Source organism: Scheffersomyces amazonensis, assembly GCF_036850825.1.
Source record: "Scheffersomyces amazonensis strain UFMG-HMD-26.3 chromosome Unknown RJT21scaffold_4, whole genome shotgun sequence".
In the NCBI taxonomy this organism is placed as follows: Eukaryota; Fungi; Ascomycota; class Pichiomycetes; order Serinales; family Debaryomycetaceae; genus Scheffersomyces; species Scheffersomyces amazonensis.
In genome coordinates this window covers 1348610-1373830 of record NW_027042744.1, presented here as the reverse complement: position 1 = coordinate 1373830, position 25221 = coordinate 1348610, and the positions used below count along the sequence as shown (strand labels likewise).

The 25221-nt window shown below is 29.5% G+C and overlaps 13 protein-coding genes across 13 annotated transcripts; 6 read left to right on the top strand and 7 right to left on the bottom strand. All coding sequences in view use genetic code 12, as the record gives it.

Annotated features, from left to right (window-relative positions):
• Window positions 1-92: 92 nt before the first annotated feature.
• Window positions 93-1826, bottom strand: DAC1 (Dac1p). The gene has a single exon (XM_064884599.1). The coding sequence runs from the start codon at window positions 1465-1467 to the stop codon at window positions 211-213; it is 1257 nt and encodes a 418-aa protein (XP_064738132.1). The 5' UTR covers window positions 1468-1826; the 3' UTR covers window positions 93-210.
• NAG1 (Nag1p) lies at window positions 1826-3045 on the top strand. The gene has a single exon (XM_064884600.1). It carries the CDS (start codon window positions 2185-2187, stop codon window positions 2941-2943), a length of 759 nt encoding a protein of 252 aa, XP_064738131.1. The 5' UTR covers window positions 1826-2184; the 3' UTR covers window positions 2944-3045.
• Window positions 3046-3175: 130 nt separating this feature from the next.
• HXK1 (hexokinase 1) lies at window positions 3176-5585 on the bottom strand. The gene has a single exon (XM_064882100.1). The coding sequence runs from the start codon at window positions 5121-5123 to the stop codon at window positions 3414-3416; it is 1710 nt and encodes a 569-aa protein (XP_064738130.1). The 5' UTR covers window positions 5124-5585; the 3' UTR covers window positions 3176-3413.
• A 1243-nt stretch (window positions 5586-6828) lies between these two features.
• Window positions 6829-9282, bottom strand: NAG6 (dynamin-like GTPase; the record flags this gene model as incomplete). Its single annotated transcript, XM_064885466.1, has 1 exon — window positions 6829-9282. The coding sequence occupies one exon, from the start codon at window positions 9280-9282 to the stop codon at window positions 6829-6831; it is 2454 nt and encodes an 817-aa protein (XP_064738129.1).
• A 103-nt stretch (window positions 9283-9385) lies between these two features.
• Window positions 9386-10686, bottom strand: RJT21DRAFT_44567 (uncharacterized protein). The gene has a single exon (XM_064884598.1). It carries the CDS (start codon window positions 10480-10482, stop codon window positions 9490-9492), a length of 993 nt encoding a protein of 330 aa, XP_064738128.1. The 5' UTR covers window positions 10483-10686; the 3' UTR covers window positions 9386-9489.
• Window positions 10687-11158: 472 nt separating this feature from the next.
• On the top strand, window positions 11159-13983 carry RJT21DRAFT_130995 (uncharacterized protein; the record flags this gene model as incomplete). The annotated part of the gene is made up of 2 exons (XM_064883032.1): window positions 11159-11184; window positions 11400-13983. The coding sequence occupies 2 exons, from the start codon at window positions 11159-11161 to the stop codon at window positions 13981-13983; spliced, it is 2610 nt and encodes an 869-aa protein (XP_064738127.1).
• A 47-nt stretch (window positions 13984-14030) lies between these two features.
• HAT2 (Hat2p) lies at window positions 14031-15371 on the top strand. The gene has a single exon (XM_064884597.1). The coding sequence runs from the start codon at window positions 14155-14157 to the stop codon at window positions 15328-15330; it is 1176 nt and encodes a 391-aa protein (XP_064738126.1). The 5' UTR covers window positions 14031-14154; the 3' UTR covers window positions 15331-15371.
• A 36-nt stretch (window positions 15372-15407) lies between these two features.
• Window positions 15408-16612, top strand: RJT21DRAFT_121435 (polyamine acetyltransferase). The gene has a single exon (XM_064882099.1). It carries the CDS (start codon window positions 15784-15786, stop codon window positions 16465-16467), a length of 684 nt encoding a protein of 227 aa, XP_064738125.1. The 5' UTR covers window positions 15408-15783; the 3' UTR covers window positions 16468-16612.
• Window positions 16613-17484: 872 nt separating this feature from the next.
• On the bottom strand, window positions 17485-18783 carry RJT21DRAFT_114937 (mRNA splicing protein; the record flags this gene model as incomplete). The annotated part of the gene is made up of 1 exon (XM_064880301.1): window positions 17485-18783. The coding sequence occupies one exon, from the start codon at window positions 18781-18783 to the stop codon at window positions 17485-17487; it is 1299 nt and encodes a 432-aa protein (XP_064738124.1).
• Window positions 18784-18800: 17 nt separating this feature from the next.
• On the bottom strand, window positions 18801-19863 carry RJT21DRAFT_121432 (proteasome regulatory particle lid subunit). Its single transcript, XM_064882098.1, has one exon. The coding sequence runs from the start codon at window positions 19831-19833 to the stop codon at window positions 18913-18915; it is 921 nt and encodes a 306-aa protein (XP_064738123.1). The 5' UTR covers window positions 19834-19863; the 3' UTR covers window positions 18801-18912.
• A 200-nt stretch (window positions 19864-20063) lies between these two features.
• Window positions 20064-21785, top strand: RJT21DRAFT_121431 (putative Xaa-Pro dipeptidase). Its single transcript, XM_064882097.1, has one exon. It carries the CDS (start codon window positions 20286-20288, stop codon window positions 21696-21698), a length of 1413 nt encoding a protein of 470 aa, XP_064738122.1. The 5' UTR covers window positions 20064-20285; the 3' UTR covers window positions 21699-21785.
• A 63-nt stretch (window positions 21786-21848) lies between these two features.
• Window positions 21849-23417, top strand: GDI1 (Gdi1p). The gene has a single exon (XM_064884596.1). The coding sequence runs from the start codon at window positions 21999-22001 to the stop codon at window positions 23343-23345; it is 1347 nt and encodes a 448-aa protein (XP_064738121.1). The 5' UTR covers window positions 21849-21998; the 3' UTR covers window positions 23346-23417.
• Window positions 23418-23489: 72 nt separating this feature from the next.
• Window positions 23490-25070, bottom strand: RJT21DRAFT_5589 (uncharacterized protein; the record flags this gene model as incomplete). The annotated part of the gene is made up of 1 exon (XM_064885057.1): window positions 23490-25070. One exon carries the CDS (start codon window positions 25068-25070, stop codon window positions 23490-23492), a length of 1581 nt encoding a protein of 526 aa, XP_064738120.1.
• Between the last annotated feature and the right edge of the window lie 151 nt (window positions 25071-25221).

Genomic DNA, 25221 nt, shown 5'->3' with positions numbered 1-25221 from the left:
ATCCCCCCACATATACCGGGGTTTGAAATTCAGTTTACTTTGGAGTTATAATATATTAATTCGTTAACTATAATAATAAATTTATAGAGATTTTGTGATCATAAATTTGTAGTTAAATTCCTACAATTGATATAAACTTAAATTAATGATTTTTATATATGCAAGGAAATTTATTACAATAAATATAGATATTTAATAAGGAAATCAAATCTATAAAGAAGCTAATAACTTAGAATTTTCAACAATTATATCAGAAGATTGAACTTCTTGACCCAATTTAAAAATCTTTTGAACATAGCCTTCCTTATTTAATACAACAAAGTCAGCATCACATCCAACATTCAAGAAACCTCTCTCATTTTGGACACCGATCGAAACAGCAGCATTATTAGTACATGTCTTAACTGCTTCTGGAAGAGATATTTCTGACCACTTCATCAAATTTCTAACACATTGTGGTAAGGTAGTAGCAGCTCCAGCTAAAGTATCAGTCCCTTTTAAATAAAGACGATCACCAGTTTTCACAATGTATTGTTGATCCCACTTATAAGTCCCATCAGCTAAACCAATCAAATGCATTGCGTCAGTTACCAAGACACATTTTTCAGGATTTGATTTATATGCTAAATTAATCATTGATGCGTCAACATGAACGCCATCAGCAATCATACCAAAGTATGGGGTATTTGAAGTGACTGGAGTATTAATTAATCCAACAACTCCTGCATTTCTGTGATGAGGTTGAGGCATAGCATTATACAAATGAGTAATCATAGTTGCTCCATTTTCAATAGCTTTCAACCCAGTTTCATAATCAGCCATTGTATGACCAATAGAGAATACTATCCCCTTCTCAGTTAAAGTTGGAATTGCTTCTAAGACACCTGGTATTTCAGGTGCAGCAGTAATAATACAAACATTATTAAGCACATTTAATTCACCACCATAAATATCAAACAATTTCTTTGCTTCACCATCTTTGGCATCAACAAATGTTTCAGTAGGATGACAACCTTTCTTCTTTAAATTTATAAATGGACCTTCTAAATGAGCTCCTAGAGAATCAGATTGATTGGATAGTCTTGATTTCTTATAGAATTTTAAAACCTTCTTATAAACTTCAGGAAAATTAGAGGTAACAGTAGGACAGATTCCAGTAACACCAGTCGAAAGGTATTTTTTCATAGCATCTTTATAAAATTGAGCAAACAAGGCAATATCTTCAGGAGTTGAATTCTCATCTAAAGCTGAAAAGTTTAAACCATAGATCCCATTATTTTGAATATCAAGATAACCAGGAGCAAGGTATTGACCATGTAAATCTATAACTTTAGTAATCAAATTTTCATTGGATGGAGCATGACTAATCTTTTTGGTCTCATTGTTAATATATATATCAGCGTTTTCATACAATTGACCATTATCTATAAGATGACCATTGGTAAATTTTGTATAAGTTGGAGACATTATTGATAATATGGGTTTTTATTACACAAAAGAAATGATGAGGATATATTGATAAATGCAAGTAATGCTATAAATGAAATAGTGGTTTAACACTAATAAAGTAAAAGAAATGAAGTGAAAATAAAATAAAATGAGTCTATATAAATCAATAAATATAAAAGAACAACTCGGTTGATTATATATTGAAAATTTTAATCCGATTGAACCTCATGTTTCGATGTTAGTCTGGGAATATTCCATAGCTAAGTAACTACTGATATTGATGTCCTATACAGGATATAGGTAAAATGCGAAATGCAACTTAGTTCTCATCGGATTAGCAAAAATGCAACCCATATTTGAAAATGTAACCTCGCACAAGGTTACATTTTTGATAACCGAAGCTTTCTCCATTAAAGTAATTGACCGATCACTTTGTCTTTGTGTATAATTCTAACGTGATGAATAAGTAGCATTTACTGCCACAACACTAGGAAAACAACGTAGTATAAGTTATATAACAATAATTAATGGAGGTCAGCAGTGTAAAATCTTAGTTTCTGCAAAATATCTCATCTTAAGAGCTGCTTAAGCCCGTAATATTTTAAGTTAAGATAGGGTAATTATTTATAATTATATATAAATACAGGGTTTATTCATACAACTATAATAAGTAAATTAATTTTCATTTTTAATACCATTCGTTGTTATATTATTTGTACATAAGCCATAATCACCATGAAACAAGTTACTTTCTCTTCTGCTGAAGATGCTTCCAATTATTTGGCTGAACATATTATTCAAAAGATTAACAAATTCAATCCAACTGCTACTAAACCATTTGTTCTTGGTTTACCAACAGGATCATCTCCAGAAGGTATATACGCTAAATTAATTATTGCTAACAAGCAAGGAAGAATTACTTTTAAAAATGTCGTGACATTCAATATGGATGAATATCTTGGTTTACCTCCAACTAATGATCAATCATACCATTATTTTATGTATAATAAATTTTTCAATCACATTGATATACCAAGACAAAATATAAATATTTTAAATGGTTTAGCTAAAGATATTGAACAAGAATGTAAAAATTATGAAGCTAAAATCAAGAGATTTGGGAAAATTCATTTATTTTTAGGTGGATTAGGCCCTGAGGGTCATTTGGCATTTAATGAAGCTGGATCTTCCCGTCGTTCGATTACCAGAAAAGTAACTTTAGTTGAATCTACCATTAAAGCTAATTCAAGATTTTTTGATAATGATTCCTCAAAAGTTCCAAGATATGCATTAAGTGTTGGTATTTCAACTATTTTAGACAATTCAGAAGAAGTTGCTATAATTGTATTGGGAGAAAATAAAAAATTTGCTTTAGATAAGACTATTAATGGAAAGAAGAACGATCCAAGATTCCCATCGAGTTATTTACAAGATCATGATAATGTTTTAATTGTTTGCGATAACGCTGCTGCTGGTTTAAAAAGTAAGTTGTAAATATACTCTTTTCATTCAATACTATGTATTTCTTTAGTATAGCTGTTCATAGATTTTTATTTAATGTTAAAGAATGGTATGTTTAAATCAAAATTCAATTACTGTAGCTTAAAAGTATTTTTTTAAAGTATTCTTATATAAGTCGTATTTATTTGAACTAATAAATTAACAACCAAAATTTATTTCTTTTCTTACAAATTAATAAGATTATTAATAATAACTTAAAACTTTTCAATTTCGTAACATTATCTATGTAGACTAAGGGTATCTATACAAAAGAATCATAAATAGCAATAAATAATACTAAATAACATTAAAACTCAATCTTATACTTCTATATATAGCTTCTCTAAATTAAGCTTTTTTTATAGAACTTTTTTTTCGTTTTTTTTTTTTATTTTAATTTGCCTGTATGTTTTGTAAGTTCAAATTCATTCATTTCATTATCTTTAATAAAGAAGATCAACCTCCTAAGAATAATAAGCGGCTCCTATGGCAGGGCCAATGATTGAACTATGCTCAACTAATTTAAAATCAACTTTAACACCTCCCAATTGTTTAATATCTTTATTCTCATTAACAAATGTTTTAATTAAATTTCTATAATTATGGAAATGTTTCATGACCGAACCAACGTATCCGATATTAATAACTTTTGATGAGTATTCATCATTATTATGTTGTTGTAATAATTTTATGATAGCCACAATACTAATACTAACAATGAATGCACCCCTAATTAAAATTAATTCGATTACTCTTTTAAGAGTAAGAATATCCAGAACTTGAATTAAATCTTCATCCCATCCATAATATTCTTCTAATAATGATTTAATTTCTTGATAATCATTAGTTTCATCAACAGCACATATTAACTTTCCTTGAACTCCATCGTAAGGTTTGGTCATAATTGAATTTAAATCCTTAGACGAAAGATTATTGAAAATATCTCCTCTATTAATGAGGTCAACTAATACTAATCGGGTTAATTCTGGTAAATATCTACCACTAGTAGTTAATTCCAAAGGTTGCAAAATAGTATTTGTAATTGGATCATCAGTCATAAAAGTTTTAAAATGTAAATCAATTACTTGGTTAAATCTGGAGTCAATCTTAGAATCATACTTATTGGTGAATTGCTTAATAAATGCTTGACCAAATAATGATAATTCGACATTAAATAAGATCTTTTCACAGTCTGGTAATAATTTTTGGTGATGAATTAAATCTCTATTGGCATTTAATGAACAACATAAGTTTGTACCTGTTCCTAACACCAAGGCTAATTTCATATTCTTATCTAAAAATGAACCAGCAGCATAAACAGCCAATGAATCATTTAATATGGCCTTGATATCAATAGATAAATTAAATTCCTTCAATAAAGTAGTTTCTAAAATAGTTTTCAAATCTTTATCATAAATTTCATCAGATATAGTATATCCTTTGGAAACATGAACTATTTTACCATTGTTATAATTGGTTGTCTCTAATGGAAAAGACCAGGAAATACCTGTGTTAATAGTTTCTTTTTCATTAAAATCACTTTTACTTATAATTTCTGAAATTTTACTTCCAATAAACTTAAAGAAATTATAATCAATAATTTTAAAATTATTGTCTATAATCCAGGATTCTTCTTGAAGAATATGAATACGACTCGATCTATCGGAGCTAAACTTATCATTCTCAGAAGCTTCATCAATTTTGATAACTGCTATTCTTAAAGTAGAACCACCCAAATCAATGACTAAGAATTGACCATGTTCATTACCTGAAGGACTAATGTTATAATTTGATAACATCGTGATTTTGGAGTTTTTTGATAATGATTCATTAAAATCATTAACAAGTAAATTTGATTGCTCACTTAAGCGTTCATCAGTAATTGAACCAATAAAATTATCAGCTATAAGTGGTAGAAGATTGGAAGTTGATGTTGATTGAATTTTTTCCTTTGTAGATGCAAGGGGAGCATCACCAGCAGAAGATATACTTGTTGTTGGAGAAGAAGATATTAAGCCATCATCTTCTGAGGAACTTGATGTGAAATTTGTAGCACTTGGAGCACCTTCATTGACAGTTGTAGGATTTGAAGAATTATTAGTAGTTACTTCAACTAAATTATTCAATGGTAAATTTATACCATGAGCTGATGGGGATTGTTGCAACATTGCCATAGTTAGTACTTGAACGAATTTTCTTTTAATATGATAATACTGAAGTAATAAATTGAACGAATTATTTTATGGATTGAATGGAAGTATTGATGGAACGAATGAAGGAATAATAATGCAAACGGTTAAATACTTTAATGAGTAAGGAAAATATTTAATAAAGTTGTATAGTTTATAATATGTATGTATAATTAGCAAGTTAACAGGACTATGAAGATCTTATATATACAAGTGCCTGACATGCAATATAATGAACAAAGTTATATGGAATATCAAATGAATAAACTAAATGAATATGAAATAAATAAAAGAGAATCGACACGGTATAAATAAGAAACTAGATGTCATATAAATAACATCAATTCTATTCGGTTCTATATATAAATAAATAGTTTGCAGGTTTAATGTTTCTAATAATTCAAAGGTATCGAAGGGCCCATTTCCTTACATTAATTTTTAGTTAAGATGTTACTGTAAATTTTACTAGAATGATTTTCTCATAGTTAACTGATTCGAAAATGTTATGTTACATTAGAAATTTCAATGAGGTAACATCGGATTATATACAGGATATGTATTTGTTACCATACATTTATATATATATATATAAGAAAATTACGTGTTAGATTGTAATTATCCGCAAATCTTAGGATCATATATAATTCAATGGTGTGATACAGTAGAACAAATTTGAGTTCATTAACACTCTATTTCATTGCTTGGTAATGTAATATGATTTTCATAAAGGTTAACTAAGTAAATCAACAAAATACTTTTGTGAGAGATGTTACATAAAATTTGGGGTTACTTTGACCATATGCAGGAAAGATCGGTATCTCCCAATAGATTAGACTTAAATATATCTCTTTAGTATACAACCTGAACACAAACTTGGGAATGATACATTAAACAGTGGATGTTATACAATTTAACTATGTACTACAGTTAAAAACAATACCAGTAATTCTTGTAATAGTTTTGCACCACGGAAAAACCTGTCACAAATAATATATAGTGGGTTATTTAGTGCAGATTGCTTCTCTTTATATTTGATCTTATTTACTTTCTAGGTATTCGAATCTCGGTCTATGCCTCCGATAAGACTTTTACGGGAACATTTTAAGGCATTATTAGAAAACAAAGTTTATTCCGGAATATCTGGTCCCTTGCTCCTGCTACGGTATAATTGAGGTTACATTTTTTTTTATTCGCCGAGCTACTCGCTCTAGCGGTGTTAGATTGTTACTTACCATATACAGGTAGTAATTCAATAAGGTTGTTATATAATTAGCATGAACTGCCATCGCTACTACACTGCTATTTTAATTGAGTTTTCTTTCAAAGTTTCTATGTGTAAAGTAACGTGGACGTTCTCTTACGATAAACTTAAGTACTTGTAATATCTAAAGGTTTTAGTTTCTTTTATTGATTGTTGCAACCTCAGAAATGATCCCAATTGATTACCAATAGTAATACAGTAAAGTATAACCATTGAACATTTCATATTCTTGTCGATCTACAGGTCGCTCCAAAATCATTGCAATTGCATTAACAAATCACTGCTCTCTCAGAAGTTACTCGACATTTCGTCTAATGCAACGACTGAGACTTTAAATGCTGCAAAAATTTATTCTTGGCTCACGCGATGCTAAAAGTAGTAAATTAAATGTAGATTAAAAATAGCTAGCTAACTATAGTAAAAAGCAAATTACAAATCATCCAATTCAATATTTTCAGATTTATCAGCTGATTCCTTTCCATTATTGATATTATTCCCACTAATTCTTTCTAATCTATTACCCTGGATTTGATAATCATCAATTAAAACTTCACGCAATTTCTCTTTGGCAACTTGAATAACTTCATCAATCAATCTTTGAACAACAACAAGAGCTGGTCTTAATAAGTTCAATTGATATAATATATAAAGTCCTGCACCCAAAACTAATAATAATGAAAATAAAAGTGGATTCCTAATAATAGCCATGAATTCATTCCACCCTAATGCAATAATAATTAAATAAATATAATATGGAATTTGAGTAATATGTTGAACAAGAGAACGTTTAGTTTCAATGAATTTGGCATCAATCTCTTTCTTGAATTTACTTAAAATTTCTGCCTTTTCTTGCTCTGTAATATTCTCAGCAAAACATTTATCATCTGCAATGTCATCATCATCTTCATCATCATTCTCCTCAAGTTGTGAAAGTTCGGTTTCACTTAGATACTTACCACGTAAACTCTTATTAAAGATATCAAATTCTGGAACAATTTCACTACCATCTTTTAATCTAGCAATAGTTAAAATTGGTAATATATCTAAAGCAAATGATTTAGCTTTATCAAATTGAACTTCCAATTCATGAGCATCAATGTATAATTTAGGTAACCCATTCTCATCATATCTAAATTTATCATCGAATCTATCCTTTATTAAAGTTAATAAATTTCCTGAAGAAATGATTTTATGATTAATCTCATAAAACTTAATCCATGATTTATATTTAAATTTTTCAATTACCTCGACATTTTGATTTTGGCTAGTACCTAATTTAAAATCAATTTCATTTCCTTTGTCAATATCAATTAAATCTTTTCTTGTTTCATTAAATTTATTTAATACATTACTCCATAATTCTGGCTTTGGATCATTTAATTCAAATTGAATATATTTAGTTAATCCATTACCTAATTTCTTGATTGATTTATTAACAATGTTTTGTAACTCAATAACTTGTTGTTTCTTCACTAATGAATCTAACTGATTGTCGAGATCATTCAAATGATGATCATATGGAATATCTCCATTTAATGAGATTTGTTTCAATTGATTAGAATATTCTTCCTTAATCTCATTACTGAGCTGTGAAACTCGTTCATGAAAATTTTGACCCTTAAATCCAGAAATTGTTTCCTTAAAGTTATCAAGCTTCTCTTTAGATAAACTTTTAACATGAGTTTCAAAAATTTCCTTAAACTTTTCATTTAATTTCTCCTTCAAAGTTTCATATTTTTGTTCATAAACAGTCTTATTATATTTTGATGCTGATAAATTATAATTCTCTAAAATATCTTCTCTTAAATCAATTAATAATAACCCAAAATTTTCATAATCATCATTGACTAAATTAGGTAATTCTTTGAATTTTGTAAGGAATTCTTCAAATACATTTGAAATGATTTCATCACACTTAAATTTAGCTACTAAAATTTGTTGAGTTGGTAAATCCAAGTCTTTATTATTATTGATTTGATCCCAACAGTTATCAGCATATAATGTCCAACCATCAATTGGAATATTATGATGATAATTGGGTTTAAAAAAACCTTTGAATCTATCACCTAATTGTTGAATATCTTCAGTGAATTCTTTTGGTTGTAATACTTTGTGACGTAAAGCATGGAAATCAATATCGAAGAAATCTTCAAATTTCAAATGACTTAATTCAGGAGGAATACTCAATGTATCCCAGATTTGATTTAAGTCTTGTACTATTATATTGGCTAAACTTTCCTTTGGAGTAGTTCCAATATGATCTCTAATAACAATTAACAATAAAACCTTATGATCATTAGTCTTTTCTAATTTTGATTTTCCAAACAATGATAAATTAACTTCAAAAACAGTCTTCAAAAGTCCTAAATTAGCACCTTGATATAAACCAATTTGAGTTTCCCAAATATTAAGTATTAAAATTTCAGAAGTTGCCATGGCAAATAATGCGGCTTTTCTTTCAAAGTCTTGATCTTCACCTCTTTCTCTTCCGTCAGTACCTTCGACATCCATAACAAGAAGGGACTCTTCTGTTTCAGGATGTATGATAGGTTCAGAAGTTGAAATAACTGGAGAACTAGCTAACCAAATCCCTTTGGTAGTTTGTTGACGCCTTGATTCCTCCATAACATCAAAATTCGTATTGAATAAACGATTTAATAAAGTTGATTTACCAGTGGATTGAGATCCAAATACGGAAATTATATGGTAATCATTACCTAAAGTCTTAGTGGTCTTCTTTATATATTGTAAGATATCTTTATTGAATTCTTTGTTCTCATCAATAATTTGAATTGCATCTTGAATTCCATCAATTGGTACAAATGATGATGACGAAGAAGTGGTAGAAAGGTTCTCTTCAGTAGATCCTGATTCTGGATCCATTTTAAGATTGAATTATATTCAGTTTATACTCAAGATTATACAGTAATCAATTGTATAATCAAACGAGAAACTATTACGGCTATAGCTTAAAATAGTGGTAATTAAATTAAGAAATGTATTTTACTATATAAAACTGTGTCGTGGAGAGATATACTTTTTTTTTGGTGACGGTATCTCGGCACGTGAAAAATGTAAATAGAGATATAATTATAATTTTTCAGTTAATTCAGGTACAGCATCATTTAAATCTGCAACTAATCCGATATCAGCTATGTTGAATATTGGAGATTCTGGGTCTTTATTGATGGCAACAATTGTCTTAGAATCTTTCATTCCAGCTAAATGTTGAATTGCACCAGAAATACCAATAGCAATATATAATTCAGGGGCAATAATTTTACCAGTTTGACCAATTTGTAAAGAATTATCACAGAAACCATTATCAACAGCAGCTCTTGAGGCACCAACTGCAGCATTTAATTTGGTGGCTAATGGTTCAAGTAACTTATCAAAAGTTTCTTTATTCTTTAAACCACGACCTCCAGCAACAACTTTAGTGGCAGCTCCTAATTCTGGTCTTTCTGAAGTAATTAAATTTTCAGAAACAAATTCAGTTCTACCATTTGTAGTAATACTTTCTGAAAATTCTTCAATTGGAGCAGAAGATGAAGTTATTTGTTGAGGTGGAAAAGCACTGGCTCTAATAGATGTTAATATAAATTTATCACTTGATTTAACAGTAGATAAAGCATTACCAGCATAAATTGGTCTTACAAAAGTATTTTCAGATTCAACTTTTATAACATCAGAAATTGGTTGTACATCAAGTAAAGCTCCAACTCTTGGTAATAATGATTTACCAACGGCTGAAGCTGCAGTTACAAAATGAGTAAAATTATTTGATTCATTAGATAAAATAGCTTTAACAAGTGGAGATAACTCTTCTGCTAAATAATGATTATAATTATCACCCTTTGCAACTATAATTTTAGATAATCCTTCAACTTGTGATAATTCAGATACTATAGATTCTCCCTCTGGTCCTGCAACTAATGCACTAACTGGTTTACCAAGTTGGAATGCTGCATTCAATGATGATAAAGATGCTGGAGAAATTTTCGAATTTGCCGATTCAACAAACACTAAAGTATCCAATATCCTTCCCGAAGTCGAGAATAGTCTCTTTCCCACTGATAACATCTTAACTAGTGCTTAATTATACTAGTGTTCCCTAAACATGGAGTCATAATGAAAAATTCATTGAAAAACCGCAATTTTTTGAGAATCCCGGTCACATGATTCACCGATAGCGGTCTTCAAAAAAGAATTGTATTTTGCAGCATTTTCCTACAACGTAATGAAAACTGTGACTTTATCTTAATGTCAGCATATTCTTCTTTTTTAATTTCATTTAGATACTTACATGTTACAGTTATAGAAACTTCAAGAAATAGTACTACTGTGATTCTTAGAAAATTATAAAATCATTCATTCTTCTTTAGTGATAGGTTCGGTGCTTCTTCTTTAGAGTAGTAACAGTTAGTGGTCATCAACTGCCATTTGTATATTGAAGAAACCTTATAATTCTATTCTTATTTCTCTAAATTGTATGATTGTGTGGTTTACTGCAGCAAATAACATTTTTAAATTTACACAAATAATTTATAATTTGGCAAATATTTTGCGCTTAAATTGGCAATTAAACCTAAAATCTTTATATATAGTTTTTTTTCAAAGCTGCACAATATATATAAGAAGTCACATATATTAGAAGTAAGATATCAGAAGTCATCTAGAGTATACTTAAAAGCACTAAGTCTTCTTACAATCACAATAGTAATTTTAATTTATCAACTTGCATCTCAAAGTGAAACAGATGAGCCATACAAAATTTAGAAAAATGTAAGCGAAGATTTCACGTGGAGTGCGTCATGTAATTTATGGCTATTACCAAGAATAGTAACTGAATTAATTTTGACAGTATTATATATATACATAGTAAGGACACTAACTAACGATATAATGTCAAAGCCTATCGCCTCCTCGACGAATGGACGACAGATAAGAACGGGAAGGAGGACAACACCTGAAGAAACAGGATTAAGACGAGTTGCTAGCCCATCTCCAAGTATAAGGCATATATCCAGTCGAAGAGTTAATACCGTTACAAGTGATAGACAAGCATTATTAGATAGAAATAATATAGATGTTGATTATCAATCACTTGCAGGTATATCTACCATACCACTTACCAAAAATATAAGTTCTAGAAGTAGTAATAGTCCCAATAGTGTACCTAATAATAAAGATAATGGTGATGTAGAATCAATAATATATCGATTTGGTGTACCAACTGAAATGATACATACTCATTCAGCACTTCAAACTGTTTATCCACCGGTAGATGATGAGTTTGATAATTCAAATGCTCATAATTATGTTCCTGGTTCTGCTCAAAATCTAGAAGGATTACTGTGGAGTGAAATACTTCCATATTATTTACCATTTCTATCTTGGGCAAAACATTATACTCCAGCATTTTTCATTGGTGATTTAATAGGTGGATTAACTTTAGTATTTTTCCAATTACCTTTATCACTTTCCTATGCAACTTCATTAGCTCATGTGCCTGTATTATCAGGTTTACTTGGATTAGGTATATCACCATTGATCTATTTAATATTTGGTAGTGTTCCACAAATGATTGTGGGACCAGAAGGTCCAATTTCATTAATTGTAGGTCAAGCAGTAGAACCTTTGTTGCATCATTCCAATAAAAAGGAACTTGATCCATTAGAATTCGTTGTAGCCATCACATTTGTAAGTGGAGCAAGTTTACTAGGATTTGGATTAGGACGTTTTGGTTTCTTAGATAATGTTTTGAGTGCTTCCTTATTAAAGGGTTTCATTAGTGGTGTCGGAATTGTTATGGTAATTAATGCTTTAGTTGTGGTAATGGGATTAGAAGAAGTTCTTAAAAAGATATCTGATGATCCTACTGAAATGGATATCCATTCACCATTTGATAAAGTCAGATTCTTATTGGCCCATTATAATGAATTACATGAACTTAGTTTTAAAATTAGTGTAATTGGATTTATAATAATCATGGCAATAAGAATATTCAAGAAATATGCTGCAAGAAATACATCTCATAATTCATTTTATGATAAAGCAGTATTTATTCCTGAAATATTAATTGTAGTTGGTATATCGACCTTATTAAATTCGACTTATCGTTGGGATCAAGAAGGTGTAAAAATCATTGGTAAGGTACATAGAGGAGGTGCCTTAAAGTTATACAATCCCTTTACTAGAAAAATGTGGCCTTTAATTAAGAATTTAAGTACTTCAGGATTCCTTTGTGCAATGTTAGGTTTCTTTGAATCTACTACAGCTTCTAAATCTCTTGGCTCAAGATATGACTTACCTATTTCATCTAATCGTGAATTAGTAGCTTTAGGATTTATCAATATCATAGGATCATTTTTTGGTGCATTACCATCATTTGGTGGATACGGTAGAAGTAAAATTAATGCAATTTTTGCTAAATCAACATTACTGGGGGGAGTAATGGGAATTTGTACATTATTCACAGTAACTTTCTTACTTGATTACTTATATTTTGTACCAGAATGTATGTTGAGTGTTATTACTGCAGTAATCGGTATTCTGTTAATTGAAGAAGCTCCCTATGAATTATTCTTTCATTGGAGGGCTAGAGGATATAATGAATTAGTCACATTTGGTGTTACAGTTTTAACGACATTATTTTTCTCAATGGAAGGTGGTATTGCCGTAGGATTGATTTATCTGTTAATTAGAGTTATAAGACATTCCGCTCAATCCAGAATTCAGATCTTAGCTAGATATCCTGGTTCAAATACATTTCTTGATGCTGATATCCCTGATACAGCATTAGCACATTTTAAAAATACCCTGAGTGATTTTGGTAATGAACTTGCTGAAAAACTTAGAGTTCAAAAATTTAATTATTTTGCTGATGATAATTTTACTCATTTAAATACTCATGTCCTTGAAGAAATTGAAGGATGTTTGATTATTAGAATTCCTGAACCATTAACATTCACTAATAGTAGTGATTTAAGAGCTCGACTTAAGAGAGTTGAATTATACGGATCAACTAAAGCACATCCTGCTCTGAAACCTTCAAGAGATTCATCAATGACTCATTATATTATTTTTGATTTGAAAGGTATGACAGATTTAGATTCATCTGCTAGTCAAATCTTAAAAGATTTAATTTTAGGGTATAGAAATAGAAAAATCCATTCATTTTTTGTAAGAGTTAATAAAAATGCCAAATTAAGAAAACGATTAGTTAATACTGGTATTTCTGATTTACTTATACAAGATTTAAAGGATTTAAGATATTTTGATTCTCAAAAGAGACAAGCTTACAGTAGAATGAAGAGAAGACGCAGTTTAACAGATGATGGACCAGAATTAAATTTTGAAGATGATTATGAACAAGAAGTAATTCCAATCGATATAGATGAAAATTCAGAAATTTATGATCTAATTGAAAGTAATGAAGAACCATACTTTGATCATATTAGTGATGCATTAAAAGTCATTGACTTCTATGAAGTCAATCAACAAACTAGAGCAAGTGAGTATCTCGAAGTGGATCAACATATAAAGAGAAGATCAAGTCTTCCAGAGTCTTCACTAGTGTAAATTAAACAGATTAAATATTCTATAGACTTTATTAAATTTATTTATTCATTTATTATTTCTTAGTCTTTTTTTTGCAATTCAAAATTTTAGACGCGCGTTGGGGAGGAAATTGAAAAATCACCGTTGAACACTACAGCAACGTTTTATCAATAGTGAAGAAGGTTACTAGCAATGTCGGAAGAAATTTCAGAAGTATCTCAAAGTGAGGTGACCATTAAAGAAGAATATCAATTATGGCGTAAAAATTGTCGTTATATGTATGAGTTTGTTAGTGAGACAGCATTAACATGGCCATCATTAACTGTTCAATGGTTACCAGACCATCAAGAACAAGATGGAATAATTGAATCAAAATTATTATTAGGTACTCACACATCAGGTGAAGATACCAATTATTTAAAAATAGCCTCTACTCAACTTCCTTCTACATCAGAAAAGAAGGCATCTTCTCGTATAAAGATTATAAAAAAATTTCAAAATAGTTTTGAAATAAATAGAGCAAGGTATATGCCACAAGATCCATCAATAATTGCAACTATTAATGGAGAGGGAGAAATAGATATATATGATATTAATAATGATTCGAAAGCTGCATATTTGCACCTTACACCACATGAAGCTAATGGTTATGGATTAGCATGGAACCCATATAAAAAGGGGTACTTATTATCTTCATCTGATGATAAATCGGTTGTGCTATCAGATGTTGGAAAAGATCGAATATTCAGGAATACTTCACATTCAGACATTGTCAATGATGCAAAATGGCATCATTTTGATGAGAATATATTTGGATCTGTAAGTGATGATAAATATACTTTTATATTTGATATTAGAACACCTAATAAACCAGTATCTAAATTTTATAATCCAGAATCTAAAGGGATCAATTCATTGGCCTTTTCACCATTTTCTCATAATTTATTAGCTATTGGGAATACTAATTCGAATATTAATTTATTAGATATTCGTAAATTTAATAGTGATTCTAATGGTGGGTTACTTCATACAATGATGGGACATTCTGATTCTATTACAAGTTTAGAATTTTCACCTCATAAGGATGGAATACTTGCTTCTGGATCTCTGGATCGTAGAGTTATATTATGGGACTTATTTAAGATCGGAGAAGAACAACAACAAGAAGATGCAGAAGATGGATGTTCAGAATTATATATGATGCATGCAGGTCATACAGGTGCCGTTATGGATTTGAGTTGGTGTCCTTATAAAGAATGGACGTTAGCTTCCGTAGCAGATGACAATATTGTCCATTTATGGGAGGTTGGTAAGAGTATTATCAATTCAGAAACATCCACTACTTTATCAGAAAAGGATTTAGAGTAAGAGAGTATTTACAGTATATATTATAATATATATAAAATATTATATAGAATATTATGTAGAATATTATGTAGAATATTATATATATATATATTACAGTAAGTAATAAAAAGTCGCGTGATCAATAGCTATAACGAACCACGTCTACATATGAAATCAATCAACTAATTAGGAATACTATAATAACTACTCAAAGTTGACTTAGCACTGATAAGTATGTTACTATTAAGTTATTATAAACCAGTTTCACCAATTTACTAACCATTCTGAACCATTAAAAGAGTCATCAATATTTCCTGTGTACAGCTTTTAACACCAACTTACCATTTTTTTCTTAGGCGTTCTCCATATCGCAGTTGAAGCAAACAATAATTAATTTGAAGGTTTATTAAGTTTTGATTGAGAAACTTTGTTGCCATCGGACATTATATATACTAAAATTAGACAGTATAGGCCATGTCGACCTTTCCACCAAATATATCTATTCGACCTCTTACTATAGAGGATATCGATCAATGTATAAGTTTAGAAAATAAAGGATTTTCTGAATCAGAAAGATGTACTCCAGAAAAATTTCGTTATAGATTGACTGTATGTCCTGAATTATGTTCAGGATTATTCATAAGAGACTATGATCATACTTATAATGCCATTAACTTACCAGAAGTTGCTGCTAGATTAGCAAAGGAACAAAAGGATAAAGGTACTAATGATGATCAAGAAGAAGATATTGATGAATTGCCTTCGAAATCTTCTGTAATCAAAGAAACATTAATTGGTCATATAATTGCTACCAAGATTCCTACTCAAAAGATTACTGATAATGCTATGGATATTCCTGACACTGAAGATGATACTTCTAAAGGTCATATTGAAAGTTCAAGATGGATAGGAATTCATTCATTAGTTGTAGACCCTAAATGGAGGGGAAATAATTTAGGTACACTTTTAGTTCATGATTATGTTCAAAAATTATCTAATCAAGATATGGGTGATAAAATTGTTATAATTGCTCATAAAGAATTAATACCATTTTATGAAAAGATAGGTTTTAATAATTTGGGTGAAAGTGATTGTAAATTTGCTGATACTACTTGGTACGATTTAGCTATTGATTTAATACCTGAAGAAGATATTTAAATTTACATCAATATAATATTTGGAACTCATACATACACCACCCTTATAATCCTACTCTTAACCCTATACTATATATAATTTGTACAGATCTGTATACTTCGTAATTTAGAATATATGATTTAACACAGTAAGGAAAAGAAAAAACGAGTAATGAAAAAAAAAATTAGTGCATTATAACTATATCGATTTTTCAGCCAATAAGTAAAGCATGTTTAAAGTACCGGCACCTATAGAAAGGTTATTTGAGACATTTCCTGTAGTAACGTATCCAAAGGAGAATATTACTGAAGAAGTTTATCAATTTTATTTCGAAGGTAGGGATAATGGAAAGGAATCATTTCAATTGGGTGTACATAAAGTGTATGAACTTAACTCACGATACATTCCTACTGATCCAATATCCTTAGGGTATGCCTTATGGCTTTGTCATAAGAATCAATTGAAACTACCTAATTTACGTTCAAACACTAAAAAATCAAATAATTCAATTATACAATTGTCATATCATGCTACACCAGATCAGCAATTACCAATCCTTATAGAGAATTCAGGAGAAAATCGTAATATAATTCCATTGGATTCATTAAACAAGTCAGAAAATTTCGAAACCAAATTGATTAATGATTTAATCGATTCAAAGTTTGTTGATTTATGGTTATTATGTTTATTAATTGAAAAGCCAACTGAAGTTTTCCAACAACAAGAAGATCTTCTCAATCTTAATAATTATCATACATTTAGTGAGATACCTCATTGGAAAGCATTCTCAATACGATATCCTAATTTATTTGAAAATTTTATTAATATTAATACATTCTATAAATCTGAATTGAGATTATTTAAGGACAATTTGCAACTTTTATCATCTAATTTCGTTAACCTCGATAGACAAACACAATTAAAATTAGCAGGATTCATTATTGTTTTTGATAGTTTATTAAGTGGAACAAAGGTTGGAGCAGTAGTAAAAGAGTTTCCTGAACTTATAAAGTTAAACTATAAGTTATTTGATGAATTCTAATATCGTTCCCATACTTGTATATAATTTTCGTCTAAAAATAATAATTCACGTTGACATGGTTTTAATTCTGAATCTTTAATTGTAATCCATTCTTCATTTCTTCTAATACTTATTGCCCATTCACTTTTTATATCACTCTCATCGATTTCATTACCAGTAATCAGTTCATGTTTAATTATGCTTAATAATCTATAATTAAGTGATTCTTTACTATCAGTATATGGAGAAAAATCCATTATGTCTGGGAACTGTACTACAGTTGGATTACCTTTCTTAATATTGTCCTTTTCAACACCTCTATCTATATGAACTATAAGAAAAGGTGGAAATGGATGTACAAGCTTATAAGAACGCAATTCATCCTTTGATATATGAGATTTTTCAATACCATTATACTTTTTCATTAATGAAGATAAGTCAACTTCAGCGATTGTTTCACCTGCAAATAATGGGGGTGGTGGTAAGTCTAAAGTTATAACCCAAAATTTCAGTTTAGTTATAATTGGTTCAGCATCTGTTTTATAACTTGTGATTTCAATATTTCCTTGAATAGAGTCACTAATTACAGTAGATTTTGTATATTTCACTAATTGAGAATTAAGTTGATTTAAAAACCAAATGAGGAATTTCTTTGGTGAATTCTGAACAGTTAAGGAAAATGTACCTTTAGTAACACTTGATATATATTGTAATAACTCATGAGGTGATATATGATTTCTGTATAAATGTTTAGACCATATTTTTCTAATTAATATACCAAATCTATCATTTAATGGAGATTTCTTAGATATTTGATTTTGAAGTTTTTCACGATAACTTAACTTCAAATAGAAATCTCGAATACTCGGTATATGACTCAATGCTTGAATTATAACATTTTCATAATCATTATTTGAGATATTATCGAGTCCAACATACCCAACTTTATATTGTTTATTATGAAGATCAGTAGATATTTCAGGTAAATTTAGAATATCTTCCTTAGTATATTTAGGATCTAAATAATCTATTATATCTTGAATTGGTTCAATTTCTTGATTCTCAGGTATTATATAAAATTTCTGATTCTTTAAATTTATAAATATATGATGATCATTATTTAAAGTATGATTATAAGCTGGTGATGATATACTTCTACCTTGAAAATATTTCCCACAAGTTAAGCAACAATAAACATTACTGTTTGATAATGTTACATTACATAGTTTTTCAAAATCAAAATTTAATACTTCTCGATTTATAGAATCCTTATAATCAGTAGATACTTTCTGTTTCTTTAAAGGTCGTATATCCATTGTAGAATAATGATACAGTTAGTTAGAGAATTTATTGTACTATATATAATTTTTTATATTATACATATACATATACATTTATTTAGTGCGACTTATATTATTTTGTATATTTTAAAAATTTCATTAAACCTATTGAATGGCTACAGCATTAATATTACCTGTTAATAAGGATGTTAAATTCTCTTCAATTAATGCTTCAGCAGTATCAGATAAATGTTTCTTTGGATCTTGTTTACCAACATATCTGGTTTTTAATTGATCTTCCAGTAATTCCTTTTCTTCTTGAACTCTTTGATTATATTGTTCAGCAATTCTTACCATTTTTTCAGTATTTTCTAAATTTGAATGTTCAGCATGATCATATTCAACTAATTTTAATCCTGATTGCCAATTCTTTTTATGCAAATTTAATAACATATTAGTTTCATATGAAGTTTTATGATAATCAATATTTAATGAATAATAATGACGGTTTAAACCATGTAATAAAGCCAGTATTGATGGTTTATTTAAATGACCTACATTAGAAGTAGTTTGACGAGGTTCTTGACCCATCATTAAAGTAGTAGTATCAATAGTTCTAAATGCATCTATGACAACTTTCCCCTTAACTGATTGAATTGGATCTATAACAACAGCAACAGCCCTTTTATTCAATTGTTCAAATGATTGTTGAGTATTAACATCAACTGATGATAACCAACATCCAAAACCAGGATGTGAATGATACCAACCAACAACCATTTGATCTCTACCAGTTTGTCTTAACATATCCATCATTTTAGTTTGGAAAACATCATCTACAGCTTCAACAGATACACCAGTACCTGATTGAGGCATGGCAAATACATCTATAACATGAATAGTAAATTCATCAACAAATTCACCTAACATTAATCCCATAACTTCCATTGGAACCCCAGCTCTTCCATGTTTTAACATCTTTAAAAGTGCTAATGAGGATATATATACGGTTTCTGCATTATCAATTGCTGGTCCTTCACTTTGTGGCTGAGTACCAGTTCCCAATAATCTTTGTAGTCTTTCCATCTTCTATTAATATAATATATAATCTAATTATTAGTTATCTGATAGTGGCAAAATGGTCTATAATCTTTTCAGCGTTGTCGTTATTTTTCTTAGTGAGAAGTTTCAGCCCGGACGGCATATAAGCTGCCACCATAGTTAACTCACTACTTTGTAGCTAATAAATTCAATTTGGCTTTATTAACAAAATTATACTTTAGCTACTTTTGAATATTGTATATATGATGTATTATATTTATTTCTATATGATATGTTTATTACTTGTTGAAATAAATTCAAAATAAAATTAACTGTACAGAGTAAATTTACTTATTAGTGTTAGTTTGCAACTTTAAATGGAGCCGCTCGCTTGTAAGATCCGTTTTCAGATGGGGTGGTGGGAAAATTATAAGTAGAATAGTTTTGGACTAATATATTAATTCTTTAATAAATTATAAATATCAATCAGTATCAAAATGGTAGAAGGTCCAGCTTCATTAAAGGGTAAGAAATATCCTGCTAAACAACATGCTAGAAATGTTTATGCCCACTTAAAGGAAAAGAATTTACAAAAAGCTGAAAGTTCAGTATTTTTCATTAGTGGTGAAGATAATGAACTTATTCAATATAGTGATCAAAATAAACCATTTAGACAAAACAGATATTTTTTTTATTTATCAGGTTGTCCAATTCCAGGAGCTCATGTAGTATATCAACCTCAAAGAGATCATTTAACTTTATATTTACCAAATATTGATTGGGATGATGTTATGTGGTCGGGACTTCCATTAAGTTTAGAACAAGCTAAGGAAAAGTTTGATGTTGATGAAGTTAAATATGCTGAAACTTTAGAAGCAGATTTAGCTATTATTAACTTTAATTTACTCACTACTGATATTAATAAATCTAATATTAAATTTGCTTCTATATTAAAGGAAGGTGATAAAGATTTATTTTATGCTATGGATGAAGCTAGATTAATTAAAGATGATTATGAAATTGAATTAATGAGACATGCTGCTAAGATTTCTGATAATTGTCATTTGGCTGTTATGTCTGCAGTTCCAATTGAAACAAATGAAACTCATATTCATGCAGAATTCATGTATCATGCTATTAGACAAGGATCTAAATATCAAAGTTACGATCCTATTTGTTGTTCAGGTCCATCATGTTCAACTTTACATTATATTAAAAATGATGATGAAATTACTCCTGATAAGAGATCTATATTAATAGATGCAGGTGCTGAATGGGATTGTTATGCTAGTGATGTTACTAGATGTTTCCCAATTAATGGTGATTGGACCAAAGAACATTTAGAAATCTACAATATTGTATTAAAAATGCAAAAGACAGCATTAGGTTTAATTAAACCAGGTGCATTATGGGATGATATTCATTTAACTACTCATAAAGTATTAATTGAAGAATTTCAAAAGTTAGGTATCTTTAAATCTGAATTTTCAGTTGAAGAATTATTTGAATCTAAAGTAAGTGCAAGATTTTTCCCTCATGGATTGGGTCATTTATTAGGTATGGATACTCATGATGTTGGTGGATATCCAAATTATTCAGATCCAGATCCTTTATTAGTTTATTTAAGAATAAGAAGACCATTAAAAGCAGGTATGGTTGTTACTGATGAACCAGGAGTTTATTTTAATCCATTTTTATTAGAAGATACATTAAAGGATCCATCTAAGCTTAAATATATTAATAAAGAAATTTTAGATAAATATTGGTATATTGGAGGAGTAAGAATTGAAGATGATATCTTAATTACTGAAACTGGTTATGAGAATTTAACAGGTATAACTTCCGATCCAGAAGAAATCTCAAAGATTGTTAAAGCAGGATTCCAAAAGAAGTTTCATAATATTGTTTAGGTATCTAAATAGACGATTTAATTTTATTATTTATTATATATAATATTATAATTTGTTTAATTTATGTCATAAATTTGTGTGTCATCGTATAAAGATTTTGTAATAGATTGTAATAAATAAATAATAAACGGTGGGGAAGGTGTATGCAGGACTGTTTATATTTGCCCATCAAAGGTCCCCTTGGCCAAGCTCTGCTAAGGTGCACCGACCATTTTAGGGATCAAGGTTGCGGTGAGGATTAATATTTAATTATTGGGCATTTATAAATATATGTATATATAATTTTAAATATTAAACAAGATGGATGAAAATTATGATGTAATTGTTTTAGGTACTGGATTGACCGAATGTGTTCTTTCTGGTATTTTATCAGTTGAAGGGAAGAAAGTTTTACATATCGATCGTCAAGATTTTTATGGGGGAGAATCAGCTTCATTAAATTTATCTCAATTATATAAGAAATTTAAACCATCAGCTCAAAAGCCAGAATTTTTAAAGGGAAGAGATAGAGATTGGTGTGTTGATTTAATTCCCAAATTTTTAATGTCAAATGGTGAATTAACAAATATTTTAGTTCATACTGATGTAACTCGTTATATTGAATTTAAACAAATTGGAGGTTCTTATGTTTATAGAAGTGGAAGAATTGCAAAAGTTCCTGCTAATGAAATGGAAGCAGTTAGATCTTCATTAATGGGAATTTTTGAAAAGAGAAGAATGAAAAGATTTTTAGAATTTATTGCAAAATATGATGAAGATGATACAACAACTCATCAAGGGTTTAATTTAGATAAAAATACAATGGAAGAAATTTATGCTTATTTTGGTTTAGAAAGTGGTACTAAAGATTTTATTGGTCATGCAATGGCTTTATGGTCAACTGATAATTATTTAAATGAAGTTGCTCGTCCAACTTATGAAAGAATTATGTTATATGTTCAATCAGTTTCAAGATATGGTAAATCTCCTTATATTTATCCATTATATGGTTTAGGTGAACTTCCTCAAGGTTTTGCTAGATTATCTGCTATTTATGGTGGAACTTATATGTTAGATACTCCTATAGATGAAATTCTTTATGATGATGATGGAAAATTTTCTGGTGTTGTAACAAAAGAAGGTAAAGCTAAAGCTCCAATTGTTATTGCTGATCCAACTTATTTCCCAGAAAGAGTTAAAAAAATTGGTTCTAAAGTTATTAGAGCTATGTGTATTTTAGATCATCCAATTACTGGTACCAATGATTTAGATTCTGTACAAATTATTATTCCTCAAAATCAAGTTGGTCGTAAACATGATATTTATATTGCTGTACTCTCTGATGTTCATTGTGTTGTTCCAAAGGGTTATTATTTAGCCATTGTTTCTACAATTATTGAAACTGAAACTCCTCATGTTGAATTAGAACCTGCTTTTAAATTATTAGGTGAAAGATTAGATACATTAATGGGAATAGCTGAATTATATGAACCGCAAACTGATGGAACTGATAGTAATATATTCATTTCAAAGAGTTATGATGCCTCTTCTCATTTCGAAACTACAACTGATGATATTAAAGATATATATTTTAGAGTTACTGGTAAACCATTGGTATTACAAAAGCGTCCAACTATTGAAGAAGAACAAGCTTTGAATGGTCTTTAAGATTGTTCATTTTCAATCTTTGAATTGAGTAAATATCTAAATCTTTAGTACATAATTATCTTTCATACCTTTAGGTAAATGCTGTCTCTGATTTTAATATGAAGATTAAATTTATATGGTATCCAGTACACAATTTTGTTACTCCTATTCGCTATCTTCTTCCGATTTTTCGCTATCTCCCTCCAGTTGTTTCCACTTCTTTCTCTCCCTCCTTCTCTCTCTCTTTCTCTGCTTCTCGGATTGCTTCTCTATTTTTTTCTTTTCCTCTTTAATTTTATCTCTTTCTTTCCTTAATTCTATATAATAAGGGGTATCAAACTTAGGATTATAGAGACATGTTGCAGGTGTATGATCACCCTGTGTATCACAAAATAAACAAGGAGCAATTTCACAATTATGGCGTGAATGATCAGTTTTATGGCAGTATCTACAACAGGCTAAGAAAGAAAGCAATTCAACTCTTGTTCCAGGAGGTGAACTCTTTCTCAAGCGATAAGGAACAGAATTATCTGGTAAATCAACTAATACTTGAACTAAAACTATATTATCATGAACTTTTGTTGAGGTATACGGTGCTTTTAAAGGTTTTGTTGCTTTTAAAATAGTAATTTTATTCTCTCTGAAGTGCAGTGCAAGTAAGTCTTCCCAAGGATGAGGATAATCTTCTGGGAAAAAGAATTCAATGACTGCAGGATTGATACATTTTGGAAACTGTAAAGATAAAGTTATCGGAGAATGTATTCTATTTGGATCAGGGAAGGTATTTTTAGTTAAATAGTTAATAAAGAAGTCGTACTCGTTAAAGTCAGGGACCTTTTTCTGTTCTCTTTCATGTTCATAAAACGAACATTTTAAATTATGAACACATAGTTTTCCATGGCCCCAAAAGTCTAGATAAATCAATGAAACTATGTCACACTCGTATTCTTTAGCTAACACTTTCTTTAATGTAGAATCTCTAATTTGTGCTGCATTTTCGTATGTCAGTTTGGCCTCAGACAACTTTTTCGTTTTACGAACTGATGGATACTGATTACTATTATCCTTTAGATCTTTATACTTACGCAGAGCTGTTAGAAAGATATCATGCTGTTTTTCACAAATTTCAATCAAATCATCTATAATTTTGTCACACTCCCTCTGAAATTCATCTGCTCTTGACCTAATTATTTTATTAAGTTCTTTCAATCCAATGGTATCGGGAGCGTGTATATTAAACATCAAACTATCTGTATGAGATTGGAAACTTAAATCATAGAATAATGTTTTAATAGCAGGCACAACATGTTCCATTCTGTCAAGCTGAAGATCAGCCTGAGTAAGAGAAAGCCTCTTTAGGAATCTTATCTCTCTCGCTAATTCACAATAAAATCCAAAATATTCTTCGGGAAGTTCACCTTCCATTTTGAGGTCATATAAAGTTTTCAATTGGTCTTCATTTATGTTATGTTCCTTAAGTATTCTTTCTTGGATGGCTGCAAATTTCTTTTTTAATCTTAGCCTTTCAGAATCAGCAAAACTAGAAGAAGCATAATATTCACTATCAGATTTCATATCTGGGATTAACTCCATTGAATAAAATTCATAATTTGGAATAATAGGAAATGGATCATATTCATCTATGTCCCTATATTCAAGGTGGGGTACGTAAGGAACTTTTTCATTTTCATTTTCATCGTCGTCATCATATTCAATATGAGGTGGTGTCAGAACTTGCGAGTCCATTTATCGGTGATTGAACCGAATATCGGTGAAAAGTTTTCCAGTCATACAAAGTAAAGGTAAAAGTAAAATGAAATTAACTGATTCAATCGTAATTGATACGAGGGGAATCGAACAATGATTCAATAACTACATCAAATTACAAATACGAATA